This window comes from Parastagonospora nodorum (genome assembly GCF_000146915.1).
Source record: "Parastagonospora nodorum SN15 chromosome Unknown scaffold_1, whole genome shotgun sequence".
Lineage (NCBI taxonomy): Eukaryota > Fungi > Ascomycota > Dothideomycetes > Pleosporales > Phaeosphaeriaceae > Parastagonospora > Parastagonospora nodorum.
The window spans coordinates 1473599-1492572 of record NW_001884549.1 but is presented as its reverse complement, the minus strand read 5'-3'; the positions used below and the strand labels follow the sequence as shown (position 1 = coordinate 1492572).

At 53.5% G+C, this 18974-nt stretch overlaps 8 protein-coding genes across 8 annotated transcripts; 5 read left to right on the top strand and 3 right to left on the bottom strand.

Annotated features, from left to right (window-relative positions):
* Positions 1-260: 260 nt before the first annotated feature.
* Positions 261-2758, top strand: SNOG_00654 (hypothetical protein; the record flags this gene model as incomplete). Its single annotated transcript, XM_001791283.1, has 2 exons — positions 261-994; positions 1042-2758. The coding sequence occupies 2 exons, from the start codon at positions 261-263 to the stop codon at positions 2756-2758; spliced, it is 2451 nt and encodes an 816-aa protein (XP_001791335.1).
* Positions 2759-3210: 452 nt separating this feature from the next.
* On the top strand, positions 3211-5325 carry SNOG_00653 (hypothetical protein; the record flags this gene model as incomplete). The annotated part of the gene is made up of 2 exons (XM_001791282.1): positions 3211-3314; positions 3363-5325. 2 exons carry the CDS (start codon positions 3211-3213, stop codon positions 5323-5325), a joined length of 2067 nt encoding a protein of 688 aa, XP_001791334.1.
* A 185-nt stretch (positions 5326-5510) lies between these two features.
* SNOG_00652 (hypothetical protein) lies at positions 5511-6251 on the top strand (the record flags this gene model as incomplete). Its single annotated transcript, XM_001791281.1, has 1 exon — positions 5511-6251. The coding sequence occupies one exon, from the start codon at positions 5511-5513 to the stop codon at positions 6249-6251; it is 741 nt and encodes a 246-aa protein (XP_001791333.1).
* Positions 6252-7044: 793 nt separating this feature from the next.
* SNOG_00651 (hypothetical protein) lies at positions 7045-7299 on the top strand (the record flags this gene model as incomplete). Its single annotated transcript, XM_001791280.1, has 2 exons — positions 7045-7111; positions 7265-7299. 2 exons carry the CDS (start codon positions 7045-7047, stop codon positions 7297-7299), a joined length of 102 nt encoding a protein of 33 aa, XP_001791332.1.
* Positions 7300-7463: 164 nt separating this feature from the next.
* SNOG_00650 (hypothetical protein) lies at positions 7464-7937 on the top strand (the record flags this gene model as incomplete). Its single annotated transcript, XM_001791279.1, has 2 exons — positions 7464-7542; positions 7591-7937. 2 exons carry the CDS (start codon positions 7464-7466, stop codon positions 7935-7937), a joined length of 426 nt encoding a protein of 141 aa, XP_001791331.1.
* A 2894-nt stretch (positions 7938-10831) lies between these two features.
* SNOG_00649 (hypothetical protein) lies at positions 10832-13061 on the bottom strand (the record flags this gene model as incomplete). Its single annotated transcript, XM_001791278.1, has 5 exons — positions 10832-11070; positions 11115-11613; positions 11688-11927; positions 12441-12945; positions 13012-13061. 5 exons carry the CDS (start codon positions 13059-13061, stop codon positions 10832-10834), a joined length of 1533 nt encoding a protein of 510 aa, XP_001791330.1.
* A 1638-nt stretch (positions 13062-14699) lies between these two features.
* SNOG_00648 (hypothetical protein) lies at positions 14700-17155 on the bottom strand (the record flags this gene model as incomplete). The annotated part of the gene is given in 4 exon segments (XM_001791277.1): positions 14700-16209; positions 16229-16347; positions 16597-16961; positions 17008-17155. The coding sequence occupies 4 exon segments, from the start codon at positions 17153-17155 to the stop codon at positions 14700-14702; spliced, it is 2142 nt and encodes a 713-aa protein (XP_001791329.1).
* An 809-nt stretch (positions 17156-17964) lies between these two features.
* SNOG_00647 (hypothetical protein) lies at positions 17965-18871 on the bottom strand (the record flags this gene model as incomplete). The annotated part of the gene is made up of 2 exons (XM_001791276.1): positions 17965-18603; positions 18653-18871. The coding sequence occupies 2 exons, from the start codon at positions 18869-18871 to the stop codon at positions 17965-17967; spliced, it is 858 nt and encodes a 285-aa protein (XP_001791328.1).
* Positions 18872-18974: the final 103 nt, after the last annotated feature.

The following is an 18974-nucleotide window of genomic DNA, read 5'->3' as shown; positions in this document are numbered from 1 at the left end:
CGTACGCGCCGCAACAGCACATGGACTGGTGCCGCGCACCTCACCACGCCTGGCCGACCGCTCACAGTGCTCTGATCCGCTATTGCGATTGCATGTCCTGTACGAGAAAGCACCATCCCACCACCCATCCCACCATTCAAACGCGACGCGACCCGCCATGCCCCTGGCGGACGCCCTAGCGTAGTTCGGTCCCGCCGATCGCACGGAATGCTTGAGTCGCCAGACTCGCTGCGAAGATGGAAACAATCGCTCACGCCGCCATGCAAGTGAGTGCCCAGAGGCCGCCGCCGCCGTCTTCGTCGTCGAATCCACCGCCCTCGGCCTCGCAGAACCAGCCGTCGGTGCCGCTGCAGCGCCAACCCTCCTTCTCGTCCTTTCCCTCCTCGCGATCGCCATCCTCGGTCTCTCTCCGCAATGACCGCAAAGCAAAGTCGCCCGTCCCGCCCCTGCTGCGCGAGCAGCTGCTGCGGGAAGATGTAGACTCCGAGTACGAATCGCAGGCGTCGTCACAGCATTCTGTCGCCGACTCCCCGCACAAATCCAGCAGCCGACTGCGCTCACAGTACCCGTCCGATGCCATTGAGAAACATGTCGAGTACATTCTGGTCGCCTCGTTCGACATCGATCGGGGCTCCATCATGGAGCACCAGTATCCCGCTGCCATCAGTGGCGACGAAACCATGTTGGCAGAGCTAATGCTGCCCGATCAGGCCCACATGCGCAACCAGGACTGGACCATATTCTTCCTGCACAAGGACACGACGGCCGAAGAGGAGGAGCGCGAAGAGAGGAGAGAGCGCCGGCGCAAGCGAAGAAGGCGGAAGGAGGGTCTGGACGACGACGACACCACAGCCGGAGACGAGCTCGAGGGGGCTGACGACGCCGAAGAAGACGACTACGATACCGAGAGCGAGGACGAGCCGGATCCAGACGGCCCACCGCTAGTCTATGTTCTGAACCTGGTGAACACCAAGCTGGACACTACAGTGAAGAGGTACGGCAGACGGTGCAATCAACTACCGTGATACTGACACAACGCAGAGGATCCATCGTCAAGGCAATGGCAATATGCACGCGCCACTCCTTCCTGCACATATACAAGCCACTTTTGCTCCTAGCGCTAGAGGAGTACTTCCGGGCGCCCGTTGTAGAGACCCTCGCCTCTCTATATCATGCTTTGAACGCCATGGACTTGTCTCTACTTCCCAAGTTGTCCTTGTTGGAGAACTTTGTGCTCTCCGCAAGTGACGCCAAGGATATGTTCATCGAGAAGTTTGAGCAGATGGTGCGGCAGCGAAAGAGGCTCGATGCTGAGCGAGACTCCATGGAGGAATCATCCGACTCTCTAACCAGGCGAAAGAAGACGTATGCCCTTCCCAGGGACACACACGAGTTCGAGTCTAAGATCAACTACAATGGCATACCTGTGCCGGTCAAGATACCGACGGCCCTGAGCGCAGAAACCGTTGGCGACTTTTCTCTGATCAAACTTATTCAGACCTTCTCCACGCCTCATGCTCAACAACCCCAGCCATTCGCACTGCATCCCCATCTTACGACGAATGGTGCCTACACTCACCCCATCATTGTGCTTGTTAATGCTCTCCTCACGCAGAAGCGCATCATCTTTCTTGGGCACAATCGCCCTTCTGGTGAAGTAGCTGAAGCTGTACTTGCAGCATGCGCCCTAGCCTCTGGTGGCATTCTCCGGGGCTTCGTCCGCCACGCTTTCCCTTACACCGATCTCACAAAGGTCGATGACCTCCTGAAAGTACCAGGCTTCATTGCCGGAGTCACCAACCCCGCCTTCTCCTACAAGCCCGAATGGTGGGACCTCCTCTGTGATCTCCCAACCGGACGCATGAAGATCAGCAACCGCATCGAAGCCGCAGCACCAACCGAAGGCTCACTCTTCTTCCAACAACAAGGCATCAACATCAACGGCGCAGGCGGCTCAACAGCCGCAGAAAACAAATCCGGCATCGACTCTACAGGAGACCATGCCTTCATGGACAGTCTCCTCCTCGCCATCGCCAACCGCCACGGCGAGAACGCAATCCGCGCCAAGTGGCGCTCCTGGGTCCTCAAATTCACCCGCATCGCCGCCGCTTTCGAAGAAACCGTCTACGGCGCGTCAGCCCTGTACATAGGCACGCACGACTACGACGCCGGCGCATACGGCGTCTCGGGCCACGGCTACGTCTGGCCCGACGAGGGCTCGCGCATGCGCGAACTCGCTGTCAACGTCCACCGCATCGAGGGCTGGCGCACGACGCGAAGCTACTATAGTTGTGTGCAGGACCTTGCGCGCAGCTGGAGTAAGCGGCCCGTAAGGGGCTTGGACTTTGCGCACCAGCACGATAAGCTGCGCACGCTCAAACTTACGCATGACGCCAGTGCGGCGATTTACCTCGCGTTCGCGCGCTGTATCGAAGAAGCTGGCGGTTCCACAGTGACGACCGACAACGACTCCGAGTCCCTGACGCTCGCCAACGATCCGGAGCGTAAGCCTGGGCCGCAGTTACAGTACGACACGATTCTGCAGCTGCTGTGCGTCATGCCGGATAGTAATGCCGGTTTGTTTTACTTGAGCTTGGGGCTTTTCCACCCGCGCCTGGATGTCAGATTGGCGGTGGTCAAGCTGCTGGAGAGGATCATGGATCATCCGGCAGGACGGCTGTTGTGGGGGAATCTGGGCCGGTTTGCGAAGTTGGCGTTTTTCAGGGTTAAGAGGGAGGAGGGACAGCAGCCTAGGTGAGTCGAGGGTGTTTCTATGAATTGGTATGACTATGTATGTATGCAGTGTAGTTTGTTGATATGCATGCCCGATTTCTGCTGTTCACGAGGAGAAGGGGGCTTTTGACAGATATTTTGATAACATACATTCATGTATGCAGGATCATTGAATCATTCAATTTTTGAGAAAGACCCTACGCTTTCATATCCGTTACAAAAGATTAAGTTCTCGCATGAAGGACGTTGTTCGTCGTGGTAGACAGCCATGAGGCGTTCGCCCTCGACCAAAGCAGTTTAGCCGCCCCAGAGTCCAGCCTGCAATGTATCAGCCGGATACGTCATGCGTTCCCGTCCTTGTCCACGCGACGCGATCATCACTTCCTTGTTGTCAGTATCTCGTGATAAGGTATACTTTCCAAATCACCATGTCTCAAGTCCCTTTGGCATTATCCACACCTCTCAGCCGGTGCCAACATGAACGACCCCGGCCTCCATGAGTCCGCCAACGAAGCGGCGCAGGATGTAGAAAAGAACGAGACACAGGCGGAGCAGGATGAACAGGAGTTTTTGGACCCGAGGTTCGTTGATTGGGGAGTTTGCGTTGGTTATTGAGCTGAAGATTGTAGTTTGTGGTGGTTTGCGTCAACCGCGTGTCCCCTGATTGCAGGTACATTCGGACCCATGGCCAACGCTTTCAGTATATGTGCGCTGGTAGAGACGTGGCGAGTGCACATACCCCAAGGATCAGATGAAGGCCATGGCGAAAGAGTTGAGGACCCTAAGTGGCTTATCGCAGTCAACTCGATATCGCTAGTCTTTGCTCTGACGGCGAATATGTCTTTGCTGCTTAACATGGCGCGCAGGCTCTCCTTTGCAATTGCGCAACCGATTACTATCCTTGGGTGGTATCTTTCATCAGCCCTGTTGATTGCGCTGGTTATAGTGGCTTCGCTGCCCGTGTTCGAGATCCAGCCGAGGCAAGAGCATGCTTTGAGCCAGGCGTACTATTACGGGATCATTGCAGCTGCGCTCTACTTCATTGTGGCGAGCTTGATGGCTTTCACCGCGTATGGTGCTTGGAGAGGACACTACTCAAAAGACTTCCAATTGACACCAAGCCAAAGAACTCTGATGCTGCAGACTATCGGCTTCATGGTCTATCTACTACTAGGTGCGCTGGTCTTTTGCAAAGTGGAAGGCTGGCAGTTCCTCGATGCCGTATTTTGGGCGGACTTCACACTCTTGACCGTGGGTATCGGTGGCGAATTCGTACCGAAGACACACACAGGCCGCTCTTTGCTATTTCCATACGCTATTGGGGGTTTGATCATGGTTGGTCTGGTCATCGGCTCAGTCAGGAGCTTAATCCTTGAGCACGGGAAGCAGAAAATGTCCGCTCGATTCGTTGAGCTCAAACGCCAGAAAGTGCTATCAAGCATTGACCAAGATGAGAGAACGATCACGCTTGGTTGGTTCGAGAAGATCAAATTCTCCCAAAAGGGCTTGTCCGAGCTACAGCGAAGAGAACAAGAATTTCACGTGATGCGACGGGTGCACGAACTTTCAGAGCGGAAGAGGAGGTACGCCGCGCTCGCCACGTCAACTACTGCAGCCATGGTTTTATGGCTTGTCGGCGCTGTGGTCTTCATGCAGGCCGAGAAGCCTCAAGGGTTTTCTTATTTCGCGTGGCTGTATTTTTCCTACACATCGCTTTTGACGATTGGGTATGGGGATCTCGTCCCATTCTCGAATTCAGGCAAAGCCTTCTTCGTGTTCTGGAGTCTCCTGGCTGTGCCAACGCTCACTGTGCTTATTAGCAACATGGGAGATACCATTATCCAAGGCTTCAAGGACTTCACTATATGGATCGGTTCTTTGACCGTTCTTCCCGATGAGAACGGCCTGGCCTCGGCACTCAAAGTCGGTATGAAGAGAATGAGGACGGGAAAAGGGTTGAAAGAGAAGGACATTGATCGTAAGGGGGAATCTGGCACAGGAGAACAGCGCGGCCTCGACCGTGTCGCCGAACACATTGAAGAGGAAGAACTTGGCGAGGCATTGGAAGCGGGAGAGCATGGCGACTATCTCGAACGCGACATCCACTTCTATCATTTTATCCTTGCGAAAGAGATTCGCAAAATGCTGAGCGATGTGAACACTTCGCCGCCCAAACAGTATTCCTACGACGAATGGACTTACTATCTGAAGCTAATTGGTCAAGATGAGGGCGATGAATCTACTCATAGGAAGCCGGAAGACCAGTTCCAGCACAAAGAAGGCGATGCACCGGATATTGGCACCGCGAACGATGGAGGCGAGGTGAATTGGAGCTGGCTAGGCATCCGTAGCCCACTGATGGGTAACACCAACGAGCCTGAATGGCTACTGCAGCGTTTGACTGCCAAACTTGAAGCAGAGATGCGTAGAATGAGTTCACGTAACAAGAAGGAGCGGAATCGGAAACCACCCATTTCGATGGCAGATGCCCAGAAGAAGAACAAGGGTGGGGATGAGAAGGAAGTTGTAAAGCCACATAAAGGTGCAAACAGTGCTGAGGTCCACCATCAGGAGCACACCTCTGAGCAGTGAAGTGTGGCTACAAACGAGAGTTCATGTTCGTCAGCAAAAACGACGGACGTTTGCTTGTGGTGTTGGCAACGGCTCTTCACATAAAACCATTCCTTCAGTTACCCTTACTTCATCTGCATACTTCTTATGCCAAAAAAGTTAGACGTGTTTATAGTCTACATCTAATGACCTCCCTCACCCTCCAAATGACGGCGACAGGCTCGTCTCTGCCAACCGCATGGCTTGCGCCGCCACCAGGTCTGCTGCCCACAAATCAGAAGGTCAAGATCACGCCAGTCCCCATCGCCATCAGTGCTACGATAGCACTAATCATCGGCGCCCTTGTCATGCTCCTCTTCAACCGCAAGCACAAAGACGTGTATCTCTCAGACAAGCCTGCCCCGGTCCCCAAGAAAGAAGAGCCAAAAGCTCCAGCCGAAGATAACCCCCTGCACATCAGCTCACCAGTCGAAGTCCGCGTCCCCTCCGCCGTCCAATACGCTCTATCGCATATAAATCCGCCTACATACCAGCACCCCTACCGTCCACCACCCACCTTCCCACGCGCATATCAATCCCAAACACAAGTCTCAGAGTGGCGACCCTCAGGCCAGAAACTCGACGCCATGCTCGGCGTCGATCATCGCGACTGGCAGCATGACGGACGCATGTCGCCGCGCCGGACTTCGTACATCGCTTCTGGTCTGCCGCGCAGGGCGTACGACTATGGCTCTGACGACGGGACGCTCAGGGATGACGAGAAGAACTCTGCCTATGTGCCGTTTAATGCAAGTGAGTTTGACTATGAGCAGCAGGAGAAAAGCGGGCATGGGGGATTAGACAGCTCGCATATTTCTGAGGACGAGGGGTCGGTGGACTCTGTGGAGGAATTTGGGAAGAGGCAGAGGGCTTTTGCTGCCAAGTTTCCTCTGGGGGATCCTTATTGAGTGTGTGGTACGACTCTGGAAGACTATGGCAAGCGATCGTGAGCATGCCCAGAAAGTTCAACTGGGGGATCATCATTGGGCTTGTGGTATGAGGTGAGTTTTCAGTCACGGCAGCTTGAAGTCATTTACTGGGAACGTTGTTCTGTTTCATGATGGAGTAGTGGACATTATGGTGGTGGTTCTTATCACACGGCAGTTGAATCGTAATCTGCTTCTAAGACTGGCATGCACAATGTTATTCTAGACTTGAGACGCGGTTCATGCATAATTAAGTCGATCTTGTATACATGTGCGGTGAAGGGTTATGCTGAGCGTTAATAGTCCGCACTTGCTTGTCTTAGTCGAAGCAATATACCCTGCATCGTTTCCTTGGGTCTTCAAGTCACTACAGGGAGGTTTCAATGTCGTCGCCATCGAATACGCGTATCCGGGAGAACGCCATGACACGCGTGCTAAAATCTCTCAAACTTACCCGATGGGACTGAGCCAACAATCATTGGTGGGATTGCTTGCTGCGATCTGGCTCGCCTCATTGTTGGGTGCTCTACTTGCGAAGACTAGAGTCCATCGTGGTGAACGTTCGGTGAGCACTAAGTGTACATACAATCTTGTATTCGCCTAGGCATGTAACCAGATCCCCAGGTACCAAGGAGATGCCTTGTTCCTGTGTGAACTCACATCGGCAGTTCGGTTTGAGTCGACCCGAATACACCTCTTTTGCTGTAAGCACTACGATCTGTGTATTGCCAAGCGATACAACATGTTGTGAAAACGATGTTATCGGTTGGCTCCGATGGCCTCCCAGCCACCATTCGTACAACAAGGTCACGTGTGGTTCTCGGACCCCGGACAATCACCAGGTGCGCTTGCCGCGGGCTTTCCGCCATCAACTTTACATAATCTTTAGGGCTGGATCCTACGCATGAGACTCTGGGACTGACCAAGCAATGAGGGCGCTAAAGCACGCGGATACCGCCCTACGTGATGGCCACCCATGTATTAACCCCCCACAGGTGATCTTGATGCTCATGGCAAGGGCAAGGAGTAGGGTTCTTCGCTTTACATTCCGGAAAGGAGTAAGATCTTCTCGAATATTTGGCCGAGCGGAAGGGCAGCCGCGAACCATTGAGCAGACATTGAACATCGTCGAGCATGCGAGTGCAATAGACTGAAACAGAGGTACCCTAGCAGGCCTAGTACACGGACAGCACAATGTGGAAACTCTACGCAGACGAGCAACAGCCAAGCAAAATTGAACTCGTGGCATGGCGTCGGGGAGTCCGAAGTGATGGTACGTCAAGTCTGCATGTAGGCTGACATGCGGTAAACTGTAGTGAAGCTCAAGGGTCCTTCCCGCCGCCTGCAGGCATCAAAAAAAGCTCCTACGGGTTACAAGTCCGTCAAGAGTTTCATCCAATCGATAACGAGTTCAAAAAAAGCCATCACGGACCCTGGGCTGGGGTCATCGCTGTTAGCCATACCAGCTTACGTGTCGATCTAAAGCATCCCTACCAAGACATGAATCGGCACTGGGCATTCCATCATTCGACATTCGACATGATGCTTGCCGGCATGAACAACACGCGTCCCGCCCGTGCTGCATGGACTGCAAGCATGAGAAAGCGAACAAAAAATGCGCTCAGACACACAGCCTCATTTTCTACCATCACTGAGCACAGATGCTAAGCCCAACGGTTCGACAAGCAAAACTTACCGAGAGAGCCACCGAGAGCTAATTTAACCGTTGCGGGAAGCGCGTGCAGTCTGCGACAAGAAACGGGAGATGATGCATGCAGTGATGCCCAAAGGTCGTTGTTGGTGAATACGAGCGAATAAAACACGCTGCCGCGCATTTCTTTCTCCTGTGTTCAAAGCATTGGTGATGGTGTGGTTCTAGGTCACGGGCTGAAGTGAGGGACAGTGTTGTTCTCATCTCCCACGCTGCTGTGCGCTGATGAGCCGCGCTTTTGGGAGTTCTCTGCAATGCAGTAGGTCGACGCGAAGGTCCGCTCCTGCAGCCGCCAATGCAGTAGTAGCTGGGTAGTGTTCCATGTTGGAAGCTGGGTGCGTTCTTTGTGGCGCGAATTATGGAAGTCGCCGTGGCCTGGATGTCCATGCTCTATCATCAAAGAATCCAGTCTTTGGATTCACGTAAGCTGCCGGTCTCTCGAGATGGGTGTTTCTTGGTAGATTCGTAAGGTTCTGCCAAGCAGTTCATCTGGATGTCTTGACAACCACTGACACAGCGCCACTTGGAGTGACTTGATCAACGGCTATTGGCGAGACTATTGCTGCAAGTACTCGCTAGTGCGGAGGCTGGCATTCCGCGGTAGCCTGCGGATGGGTTCGCGAGTCTAGTAGAAAGTCATGGACAGAAGGCTGGGCTATAGCTTCCAAATGCAGTCATGCGCAAAAAGTAGCTCATGTTGCAAACGAAACCGGGAGGTTCTACTGCCGGCAGCCACTGCCATGGTGTGGTCGGATGCTGTTAGTAGTACGCCTACCGAGCAGCCTTGCTCAAATGTGTCTTAGTGGTCATGTGGCAGTGACAAGCTATCGAAGCAAAGTATCCAATGGTATGGGTCAGCATACTTAGGTGCTTCTGCTTCACGCTCAGTTAGTGTAAAATGTATGTGTGCTCGTACATGATACGTGCGTAGGAAAGTTGGAGTTTGCAACAGTCGTGACCAAATTTGTACCACCCGCAGTCACATGTATGACGCGGGCCACAATGTTTTGTAGTTGCACCAATCGTCATTCGAGTCTGTCTCGGTATGTTCCGATGAGTGTACATACAGTATGCATCATGCATATCCCGCAGGGGCGGATCCATACGACCATGCTATGTCAAATGGGACCCTGAACTGGGTCCGACAGTTGGGAAGGGAAACCAACTCCACGCTGAGGTGGGTTAAACAGACGCCGACGTAGGAGACAGCGGTCGGTAACTGGATTAAGCAATGACCGGCGAATGGAGTTGGCAGCAATCGGACCGAGGACGAACGACGTTGCCTCACAGCTTTGCACGCAACACTAGCGAGTCGATCAGGATTAAAGACGCAGTTTGAGCGCCATTACTGGTGCTTCAACAATCTTGTGGTGCGGGGATTAGCTGCAAAGGCAGGACAAGTCATTTGTTTGGACCAAGCTTCGTGAGTGCTGTCTTAGGGACGGTTAAAGTCCCCGCTTCACTTGATTCGTCCACGGCAGCCTCAACCGCAGTCGGATCGCTTCAGGAACAAAGCCCATCGTTCCAGGAATGGCTCAATGTTTGCGACTGAGAGCCCTACAAAAGGATATACCCTGCTCAGTACTAGCATGGGTGATCCGAGCTTCTCAGCCTCGACACGTGGGGAGCTGATCGCGAAGGCTAGGAGTTGTTCGGACTGGGTGCATCCTGGCTCGAAGTGCAGCTGTCAGTGATCCGTGATGCGCCTTGAAGGCAGGTTTTGCGAACGGGTGTGCAACGTTGATGCTGTGAAGCTTAGCGGCGTCATCAACAAGAGGCGTAGTCTGCTATTCTGAAACGCCTTTCTGAGACTGAGCATGAAAGAGCCTCGTTGACTGGCTCGTCGATATACGCACGTAAAGACTGGGGCAGATGAGATGCATAAAACTTGGGTACATTTTGCGGTTTGATTTATGCAAATAGAGTTGTATTTACTGGCCATTGCACAGCTCTCAGTAACACGTCCTTTGTGAACGTTGTATGTGTATGCGTCAAATGGCCCATGTCAAATCTGATAAAGTTCGTAACTTTGGTCTGACCGTCCGCTGCACCAGCGTTGATCTATCAGCCCCAAATTCCAGTCCATAATCCCAGTCCTTGGCCTATGTTCAATATCGAACGTCGATTCATCTTCCGCCTTGTCTGAGGCTCTGCGTTTGCGAGTCATAAGCCAGGTTCTCGCGGGTGCCGTTGAGATCTACACAGCCTTCCCATGGCGTGCATGAGTGACATCTCGAGGCCTTCGGCTTCATTCCGGAACCTGGGGTCGATGATCGTGATCGCTAGGTGCTTGAAAGCATCTCTCTAGTCCACGTGCACGGTTTCTCCAGGCCGTTCCAAGGTGTTCGCTGACAAAGGCGAATTCCGGCCTGCGCTTCGTTTTCGTCAATTCGAAAGGGGTCTGTGCCTTGGGTTGAGGACGTTGAGCGATAAGCGGGCTAGCAATGGTCTGACAAGGTGTAATCCATGATGCAGAAAACCGTCCCGTGCATCCTAGCCGTCATCGCGCTTCAGATCCATGATGGACCTGCGCCATGACAGCGGAGGAATGTTACCGATTTGCTTGGTCCGAAAACGCTCCGACGTCGCTTTCGCATCACATATTCGATTTCATCGAAGAAATATTGTCAATAAGTTGATAGTCTCTAGAAATCTGATCCCGTGCGCCAAGCGATGCATACGTGTAATACGAAGTGGTTCCTTCAGTGAAATGAATAGACGTCCGGTAAATGACGCTAAGCCGCTGGTCTATTCCAAATGAGTGTTGCTATCCTGGGAAGCCCTAAAACTCTTTCATTGCTTGAACATCATAGATGGGTCTACAGGATACCCTTGGAGGCTGAATCTAGGGTCATAGGCAGTCTGGGCGACTGAAATGTGGTGCGATTGCATATGGTTGTGTTGCGGGTGTGAGGTTGGAATCTGCACGGACTGGTGAGAGAGAATTTGGGAGCTCCGTTGTGACATGGTAGACTCGTATGGTCCGGGTGTAGTGGAGTTGCTCCTTGGCGCAGATGAGGAAGAATGCGATGCGCTGTGGCTGTGTGCGGTATCGTACAGGGACAGATCTTCGACGTGACTCGAAGGTGCCTGGATCATAGATTGCTGTGATGTACCAAACGGCAGTTGCGCACCTGTCTGAGCAGCAAGCCGGCGGATCAGTTCGGAAGACGGGTACGATGGCGACGATGTGGCTGGCATCGCCGAGTAATCATCCGTGATGTTGGAGGGGACCGTCCCAGTGCCTGACATGCTGATCGTTGAAGCAGGGAGTGTCTGGGGCAGGTTGAGAGACCGGGGCAGGGGTAAGTTGGGCAGAACCTCGGAAAGCTTGGCAAGGAGCAGCGGAAGATACCGCGAATGTCCGCCACGCAGGGTGGAGATCAGCGTTAGGAAACGCGACACGTAATCGCGGGGTCCGAGTGCGAACGCGTCTGGCGAGAAGGACGTAACCGCTACCACGTCGGCTAAGCAGCAAGCAATGTCGAAAAGTTTCTCAATCTGCAGCCATGTCAGCAAGTGGTCTAGAATGAGCAACACGTTGCCAAGAATGCGACGCGCCAGGAAATTGGAAAAGACAGAGCTTGGTGGGCCTTCAGTGTCCAAGTGACAAGGATTACGAGATCGAAGAATCTAGGAATGTAGATCCCAAATCAAACATCGCAGAACTTGCTCCAGAGGGCAGGGAGAGGAAAGCATGGACATACCAATTCTGCACCATGGACCTCCATCGCCTGTTGAGAAAATTGGTGGGTCATGGTCAGGAGGTCCCGTGAGATTTCGATGGGGTACTTGAAAGTCATGCAATTGTCGTTGGTGACACTGCTCACAAGGCCTTGGCAAACGCACAGCTGCCAGGCCATGGCCTTGAGCCATTGCTGCGTAATTCGAATCTCGACGCCTTGGGCCTCCGTGCATTCCAGATAGGCGGGGACTGCTTCTGACAGCTGCGTGTGCAATTGCGAAAACCAGGCAGGATTCGTGTGTGTGTGAACTCGGTTCCAGAGACTGATGAATGTGTCGTCGATGTTTTTATACAGAGTAATCAGCAGCTCTAATCCCACTGCAATTGGACGGTCAGAAGGCACTTCGTCCAGAGATGGTGGGTGTATCGTCGGATAAAGAGAAATTGGGCGATGTTTGTGCAATGCGAATTGCCTGTTTCCATGTTAGCTGTGCGCTCTGAACGGCATGCTCATAAACATGCGTTTGCGGATAGTGTACCTTTCCGCAATGAAGAGAACCCAGTACAATACTCGTTTTCGGGATATGTCGAGCGGGTCATGTTTATAGGTCTCCTCATCGTGCATTCCCAGTAATTGCGCCTGCGTCGTGGCTTCCCGTAAGTAACCCCAGGCTGTGTTCTCTCGTGCTAATCCAAAATAGCTCCCTGAGAAGAACCATGACGTGAGGACGGTGATGTGAGTTGGGTTTTCCCGGAAGTCATAACCATTGCGTACCCGCACCGATTCTTCCAAAAGGGCGTGTCCTAAGGTCATGTTCGACATCTGCGCAACTTCGGGCCGAGAGAACATGTTGGACGGAACCTTCATGTTTGCGTGAATCATAACGTACGCGCATAACGAGACGATCAGACAGTATGCCTCCGTAGAGCGTTCCATGTTCACAGCTAGCTCCTGCGCTTTTTGCCTGTGCAGAACAGGAGTAGAGGGATAGACGTTGGCGAAGAAAAAGTCGAGGCAAGTGTCCACCAGTCCATTGGGAAGGAGACCCTGAGCGCGTGCGAATGTGGTTGAAAGCGTACGACCGTCGTAGCCTACATCTGGAGGGAATCCGGCGGCCAGTTGTGCATTGCGTTGGTTTTCGCGAAGTTCGGAGAGCACCTTGGCCCTGCTCCCCTTGGGCCCTTTCTTCTGTGGGATGGCATTGTATGTGCAGGCCAGGCCGGCGGAGAGACAGTTCTTGCATGGGTTTGTTCCTTCGCCAATACACTTGACCTTTCTTCTGTGGCAGCTGTGTATCGCGATGTTAGTCTGTATACACGGGACGTTGTGGTGGTGGTGGACCAACCTATCGCATGCTCGCTTAACAGGAGCGGATGTGGTACTGCTGGACGACATGATGAAGAGTAATGAGCGATTGGACGAGGCGTTTGTCCTCGCGTGGGGATGAGGGGAATCGCCGAGCGGGTCCCAGAGGTACTAATAAGACAATTGACATGTTGCGCCTGCGCTCAGGGAGATTCTTTAGATGTCCCTTGTGTCATTGTGCTGGAAAGAGAACGCCCATGGCACCTGGTAGACCTGGTCGATTGAGCAACCAAGCGTGGACGCTGCATATTAGATTCTACTAGTATGTTCCGCTTGTTCAACCAGGATGGTAGGCGAAAGACACGGGCCCAATAGCACGGAGCGGAGGGGTGCCCGTCGTCCCATGTCCAACGGCTCAAGGAGGAAAAGCTGCAGGGAAGCGCGCTGGAAGCTGGTCAGACGCTGGGGCTTGTGCGGTCTGCTAGGACCAGGCAGTGTGTGACCCATGCTGTCGACGCCCGGGCATGAATAAGTCGACACGGGGGACTCCAGCGGGAGCTTGAAGCTAAGCGCCGAAGTTAAACCGACTGCGACGTTTGGCACCAGCGGGAGGATCAGCACGAGGCCCGAGGCGGCAAGTGTAGCGCTGTGACGTTTCCGACCTCGCTGACCGCCAGGACAGAGTTTGGTTGAAACGACTCTGCAGCTGCCCAACACCCTGGCATCACTGGAACCATCCCACCGACATTGCTGAGCCTTCTCGCGGTATGATCCGCCGATTAGCGTCTGTGGGCGACAGTGTCGTCATACCAACTGCCCGGGCGCCCTGGACATTCCTCGCCAGACCCATGCTGCAGAGGCGCAATAGACTGTATCCGCGCCCGGTATTGCTGGGTATCTTCCGGGTCGTCGTCGTGACCGCGAGGCGCAGCGATGTGAGATGCCCGGATGTTGTTTTCGGTAAAGCGTAGCGAGCCGTCGAAGTGTCACGAGGCTTGGAGACGATGTTGCATCTCCGACGACATATACAATCGATGCCCCCTCGTCTGCGCAGCGCTGCCCTGATGTTTAAATCCTTCTTTTTTCAAAGGCCCTTTTGCGGGCTCAACCGCAGGAACACGCACCAAGGCCTCCGAGATCCTGCCGACAGCAACCAAAGGCGTGGTCGACGACGTCGAGGCCGCGAATGAGAGCCCGTGGAAGCCGTTCCTAGAAGCAGTGTACTACCACACTTCCCTTCCGCCCCATCTGCGGGCGATCGATCAACGGTGAGTAGTCATGCCAAGCTCCGTATGGAGGGCCTCGAATTGTATGGAAGCATCATAGAATAAACTGAGCGGCGGCGTACAGTGGGGGAAGGCGATCCATCTAGCCAAGCTTTCGTGATGCAAATCTTGTAGGGCTGAGGCTTGCGCTAACAACAATACCCCAGCCTCCGCGGAGGATAACGTCTGGTCATATAGCGAGACGTCTGCTTAGAGTAGGATTTTGTATGTGTGTCTTTTATAATGTTACACAAAAATTGGGGGCCAAAAGTCTCAAACGACCGAGCGCCAAATGCTACTATTTTATACATAGACTCGCAAGCAATATCTACTGAAGGGAAGAAAGCGACACATTTCGCATTATTTCCATCCAAACCCATCTTTCGCGCAGCGCCATAAAATGCAAAACCTACCAAGAGGCCCCAAACGCTCCACGCTCACAGTTGGTGGAGATCATCACCTATCATGAAAACTCAACTCGGCTGCCACCAGAGCGCGCTGCCTTTGCCTGCGCTCTCTCTGCTCTTCGTCTTCGCCTATTGGAGTCGTAGGCACTAACATCGGTCTCAGTCCCATACACATGAGTCCCAGGTGGACTGCTCAGCACAGTCGGCGACGTGACGGGCATCGGAGGAGGTGGTGGCAACGGTATGTTTCCTTGGCCTCCGAAAGTTGGGGGTGGGCCTGGAGGCGGAGGTGGAATAGTTGGCTCTGGCATGCGCAGGGGAGCGCCTGGCATAGGCGGAGGAGGCGGTATAGAAGATTGTCCCATTTGTTGTGCCTGCTGCGCCTCCAAAGCTTCCGTCCTGCGCCAACGGTCACCGCCTAACTCACCGAGCGAGCTTCTGCTTCCGTCTCGATTCTTCCGTTGCCTTTCTTTTCTTCTCGCCTCTCGTTCGGCAGCAGCTTCCTCTTCGTTCAGTCTCCTCAGTGTCACATGTCTGCCATCGTTGTGCATCTTGACTTTGACAGAGACGGGAGGCGAGGCTACACCACTTTCACGGCTGTTACGACGCTTTCCATTTCCTCTCCGTGACGGTGAGCCATTTGAAATAGCAGAAGCATCAGCTCCGCCAGCAAGCGCAGGTCCTAGGAGACTAGCATCCTGGTGGCGACGATGGGGACGACCGCTGGGCGAGTTGTACAATTCAGATCCTGTATCAGATAGAACATCGGCATGCGGTGGAGGTCGAATAGGTGCAGTCGAGGGCCCAAGAGTTGATTCCACTGGTGGTCTAGTACCAGGTCGTGCCAAGGATGGTGTTATTCCAGTGATGTCGCTTTCAGAATAATCCGTCGACAAAGGTCGGTTTCGACGGGGAGGAATACCATCACCAGTATACTTGCGGCGGTTACTGTTTGCTCGAGCAATGCGCTCTTCCTCGAGATCATGCTGTCTTAGTGATTCCGCACGCGCGTCTTCTCTTTTGGTCTTCCGCCTTCCTAACGAATGTTTCAGGAAACCAAGAACTCCGAGAGTAGCCACTCCTTCCTTGAGTCCGTATGATCTTTCAGGCAGCCTTGAATCGAGATCATCGTTGAAGCTAGTCCTGCTGTCGAAGGAATCCATTGATCCCGCACTTCTTGGTGGGCGGTTGGCTTGGCGCAGTGGACTTCCTGCCATGGCTGCTGCTTGGGCAGCCTCTCGCTCTTCGACGCGGCGCCAGTCGTCTCGGTTTGCTGGTGATGCTGGCGCTCTTCCTTCCTCGAGCCGGCTTATATCAGTTTGCGTAATCTCGGAAGGTCCTAGTGGACGGGTGTAGCTGACGTCGCTTCCGGTTTCTGTTGGTGCGTGATGCTTCTTGTTGCGATTGAACAGAGATTTGACTGCGAATATGCCTCCAACAGCAGCTCCAGCACCAAGTAAACGCTCTTTCCAGGTGCCGGTCTTCTTGTTCCCCGCACGATACTTTTCATCGCTCATGTACGAGTCTGTGAATTGGGATTCAACACGGGATCGCGAATCGTTGCGCCTACTGCGACTGTGACTACGCGATCGGTTTCTCAACGCCGCCAGACCAGCCCCTGCTGCTCCAGCTGTTGCTATAGCTCCTAGCCCACTTCTGCTGTATCCGGTTCTTCTGCTGCGTGTGCTTCCAGTTCTTCCGGTTCTTTCTGTGATGTATGTTGTGCCGTCATCGAACCCCATTTCAGGCTGATTGATGTACGAAAGAATGAAGTACAGGACCAGCAGCATAAAGGACCAAACAGCATAGAGTATGAACAATACTTTTGGTGACCCATATAGGGTCAAGCCGAGCGGGACCTGTACAATTCCTAGGATTGCAATCAGCCGTCCTAGCCATTGATGAATCTGCATCTGTTAGCTTCAGATAAAAATGCTGAAGAGGTTCATGTACCATAAGTTTGAGCGGGATCTTGAACCGCTCCTTGTTCTGCTCCCATCGGTGAATCACAGAGCCACCAATGGCCTGAATTAGCACCAGGGTATACAGGGCGACACCAATGCCATGATGCGGATTGGTCAGCGATCGTTGTAGTCCAACAGCTTGGAATCCCAGTACGAAGGCGGCAGTCGAAAGAAGTACAGCTAGAATTTGTAGCCAAATGTGGAACCGTAATGCGGTCCGCGGATTCCGGTGATAGAATCGAGCCATGAATATTGCCGCTGGTATGACGAAAAGGAACGTTATGCCTGCTAGAACAGCGTGCGCGGTGACGTATGTCTTGTAATTGATCATGTTGCGAAAGCGATTGCCCATGCCTAGATGGTCAGTATAGTTCAATTCCTTCGGATTGCCGTGCCTTACCATTGTAGCGCATGGTCTCGAAATTCAAGCCTTGCAAGTTCGGCAGCAGGAATGTGTTGCGCTGCGAGTCCCACGTGCCATCACCGACATACATGGAGTCCGCGTTGTACACGCTGGTCCCAGGGGCCGATAAGCCTTGGTTAGACATGGTGTTGGTGGTTGCTGCGATGTTTCTTCCTGGAATGGAGCCGGAGAAGTGGATGCGTTATTCGTGGGTTTGAGCTAAACAAATGCGTGACGCTGTAGAAAAGACGAGCGAGCGCTCAAACGGAGGCAGAACCACGGAAACAGAAAGTCGTAAAGTCGTGACAAGCGTAATGATAGGGAGAGACGTCTCCTGCAGTCGAGGCGTGTTGACCTCGGTGGATGCTCAGCGTCCCTGAGCTTGTCCGACGTAGCGGACAGCTCGGCGTAGGAACTGCAGTCGTGTCGCCGGCTTGTTTGGCTGCGCTTCGAACGGTAGGGTCCCGAGATCTCAAAGTGCGCGATGGTGTTGGAATGTGGTTCAGAGTTCCTCGGAGGTCAGCGTGTGCAGTGGCTACCGGTGACCAGCTCATCTAGCTTGGAAGACCCACTCCGGGCCAGTTGTGTTTACCCACGCGTTGGAAAGGCAACCACAATCGATAAGCCGTGCGGCGGTGAAGCCTCGTCTGCCCAATCACAGCCCAACACGCCCTGGCCTTCAGCTGGCATGTCCTTGACTCGACGCAGAATCTGGTTTTCCTCTCTCCACAAGCCGCGGGAGCATCCATGTAGCGTCATGCAAGCTGATGAGGCCAAAGTGAACTTCGCGTCACACCGACATGTTGCAGCCTCACGGCACGATCTTCGAAAAGTCACTAGCAAGCTGCGACGGGCCAAAGACCCAGATTAATCAATACGGAAAGTCATGAACAGGCAGTGGTATCTCAAGAATCAATCCCAGCCAGAACGCCGAATGCATCATGTCCATCGTCCCTAGACATCTAGCATCTCCTTCAGAGCCTTCTCGGAAGCCTGAAGCCATCGGCCCCTCTCCTCCAGCTCATCCCCAATACCGCCGCCTTCCTCTTTCCTCCGCCGTGCCTCTTTAGCTGCCGCAACAGTGCCGTTCTTCTGCGTCTCGAGTGGCTTCAGCTCGCGCTCCAGCTTCTCCAATTCTCGTGCTCGACTCGGCATGGACGCCTGCAAACTAGCTATCTGCGCATTCAGTGCTTCCAACTCAGCTTCGCGCTCGCTGAGGATCTTGTTCGTTTCTGGTAGCGGAAGCGAGAGCTCCGGATTTTCGGATGCTGGCGTCTGCTCTTGTTTCAGTCGCTCGATGCTGGCTTCCAAGCCCTCAATCTCGACAGGCAAAGACTCCAACTGCTGTGTCCGTAGTTGCAGCCCCTCATATCGCAGGGAAAGCTCTTTGCCCTTCTCCTCGAGCTGTTTGAGTATCTCGGCCACTTCGAGTTTGCGCTCCTTTAGACTTGCTTTGAGTGTCAGAATCTCCTGCTCCTTCTCGTCATTCTCGGGGGCCTCGACTAGGCGTGGGGGGTTCTCGGTGATGCTGCGTAGGAACTTTTCCTTCGTGACTTGTTCGACATAACTGAAGCGGAGTTTACTGAATAGTTCCTGGTTTTCAAGTCAGTACAGTACAGATACACTTTTGCAGGTCACAAACCTTGTAATGCACCAGGTCTGCCTCAAGTGCAGCAGGGTGAGTGTCGCCGTTCTGTTCGCTATCTTCTGACACTACTGAGCTGCGCTTCTTCGCCGACTGTGGAAGGTCTTTTGGCGACAATGTTTCGGCGATGGCCAGGAGCTTGAGTGACTGGGACTTGCGCAACTGCTCGAGCGCAGTTTCTGGAGTAGGCGGGGCTGACTTTCGCTTTGGCGCCATGATTGATTGATTGCTGTTCAACTGAAGTACACGAGGAATGCGTGATGTGGAGGGATGTTTGTTGTTAATCGAACGCGCATGCCCGCGGTAGTTACCAACAATG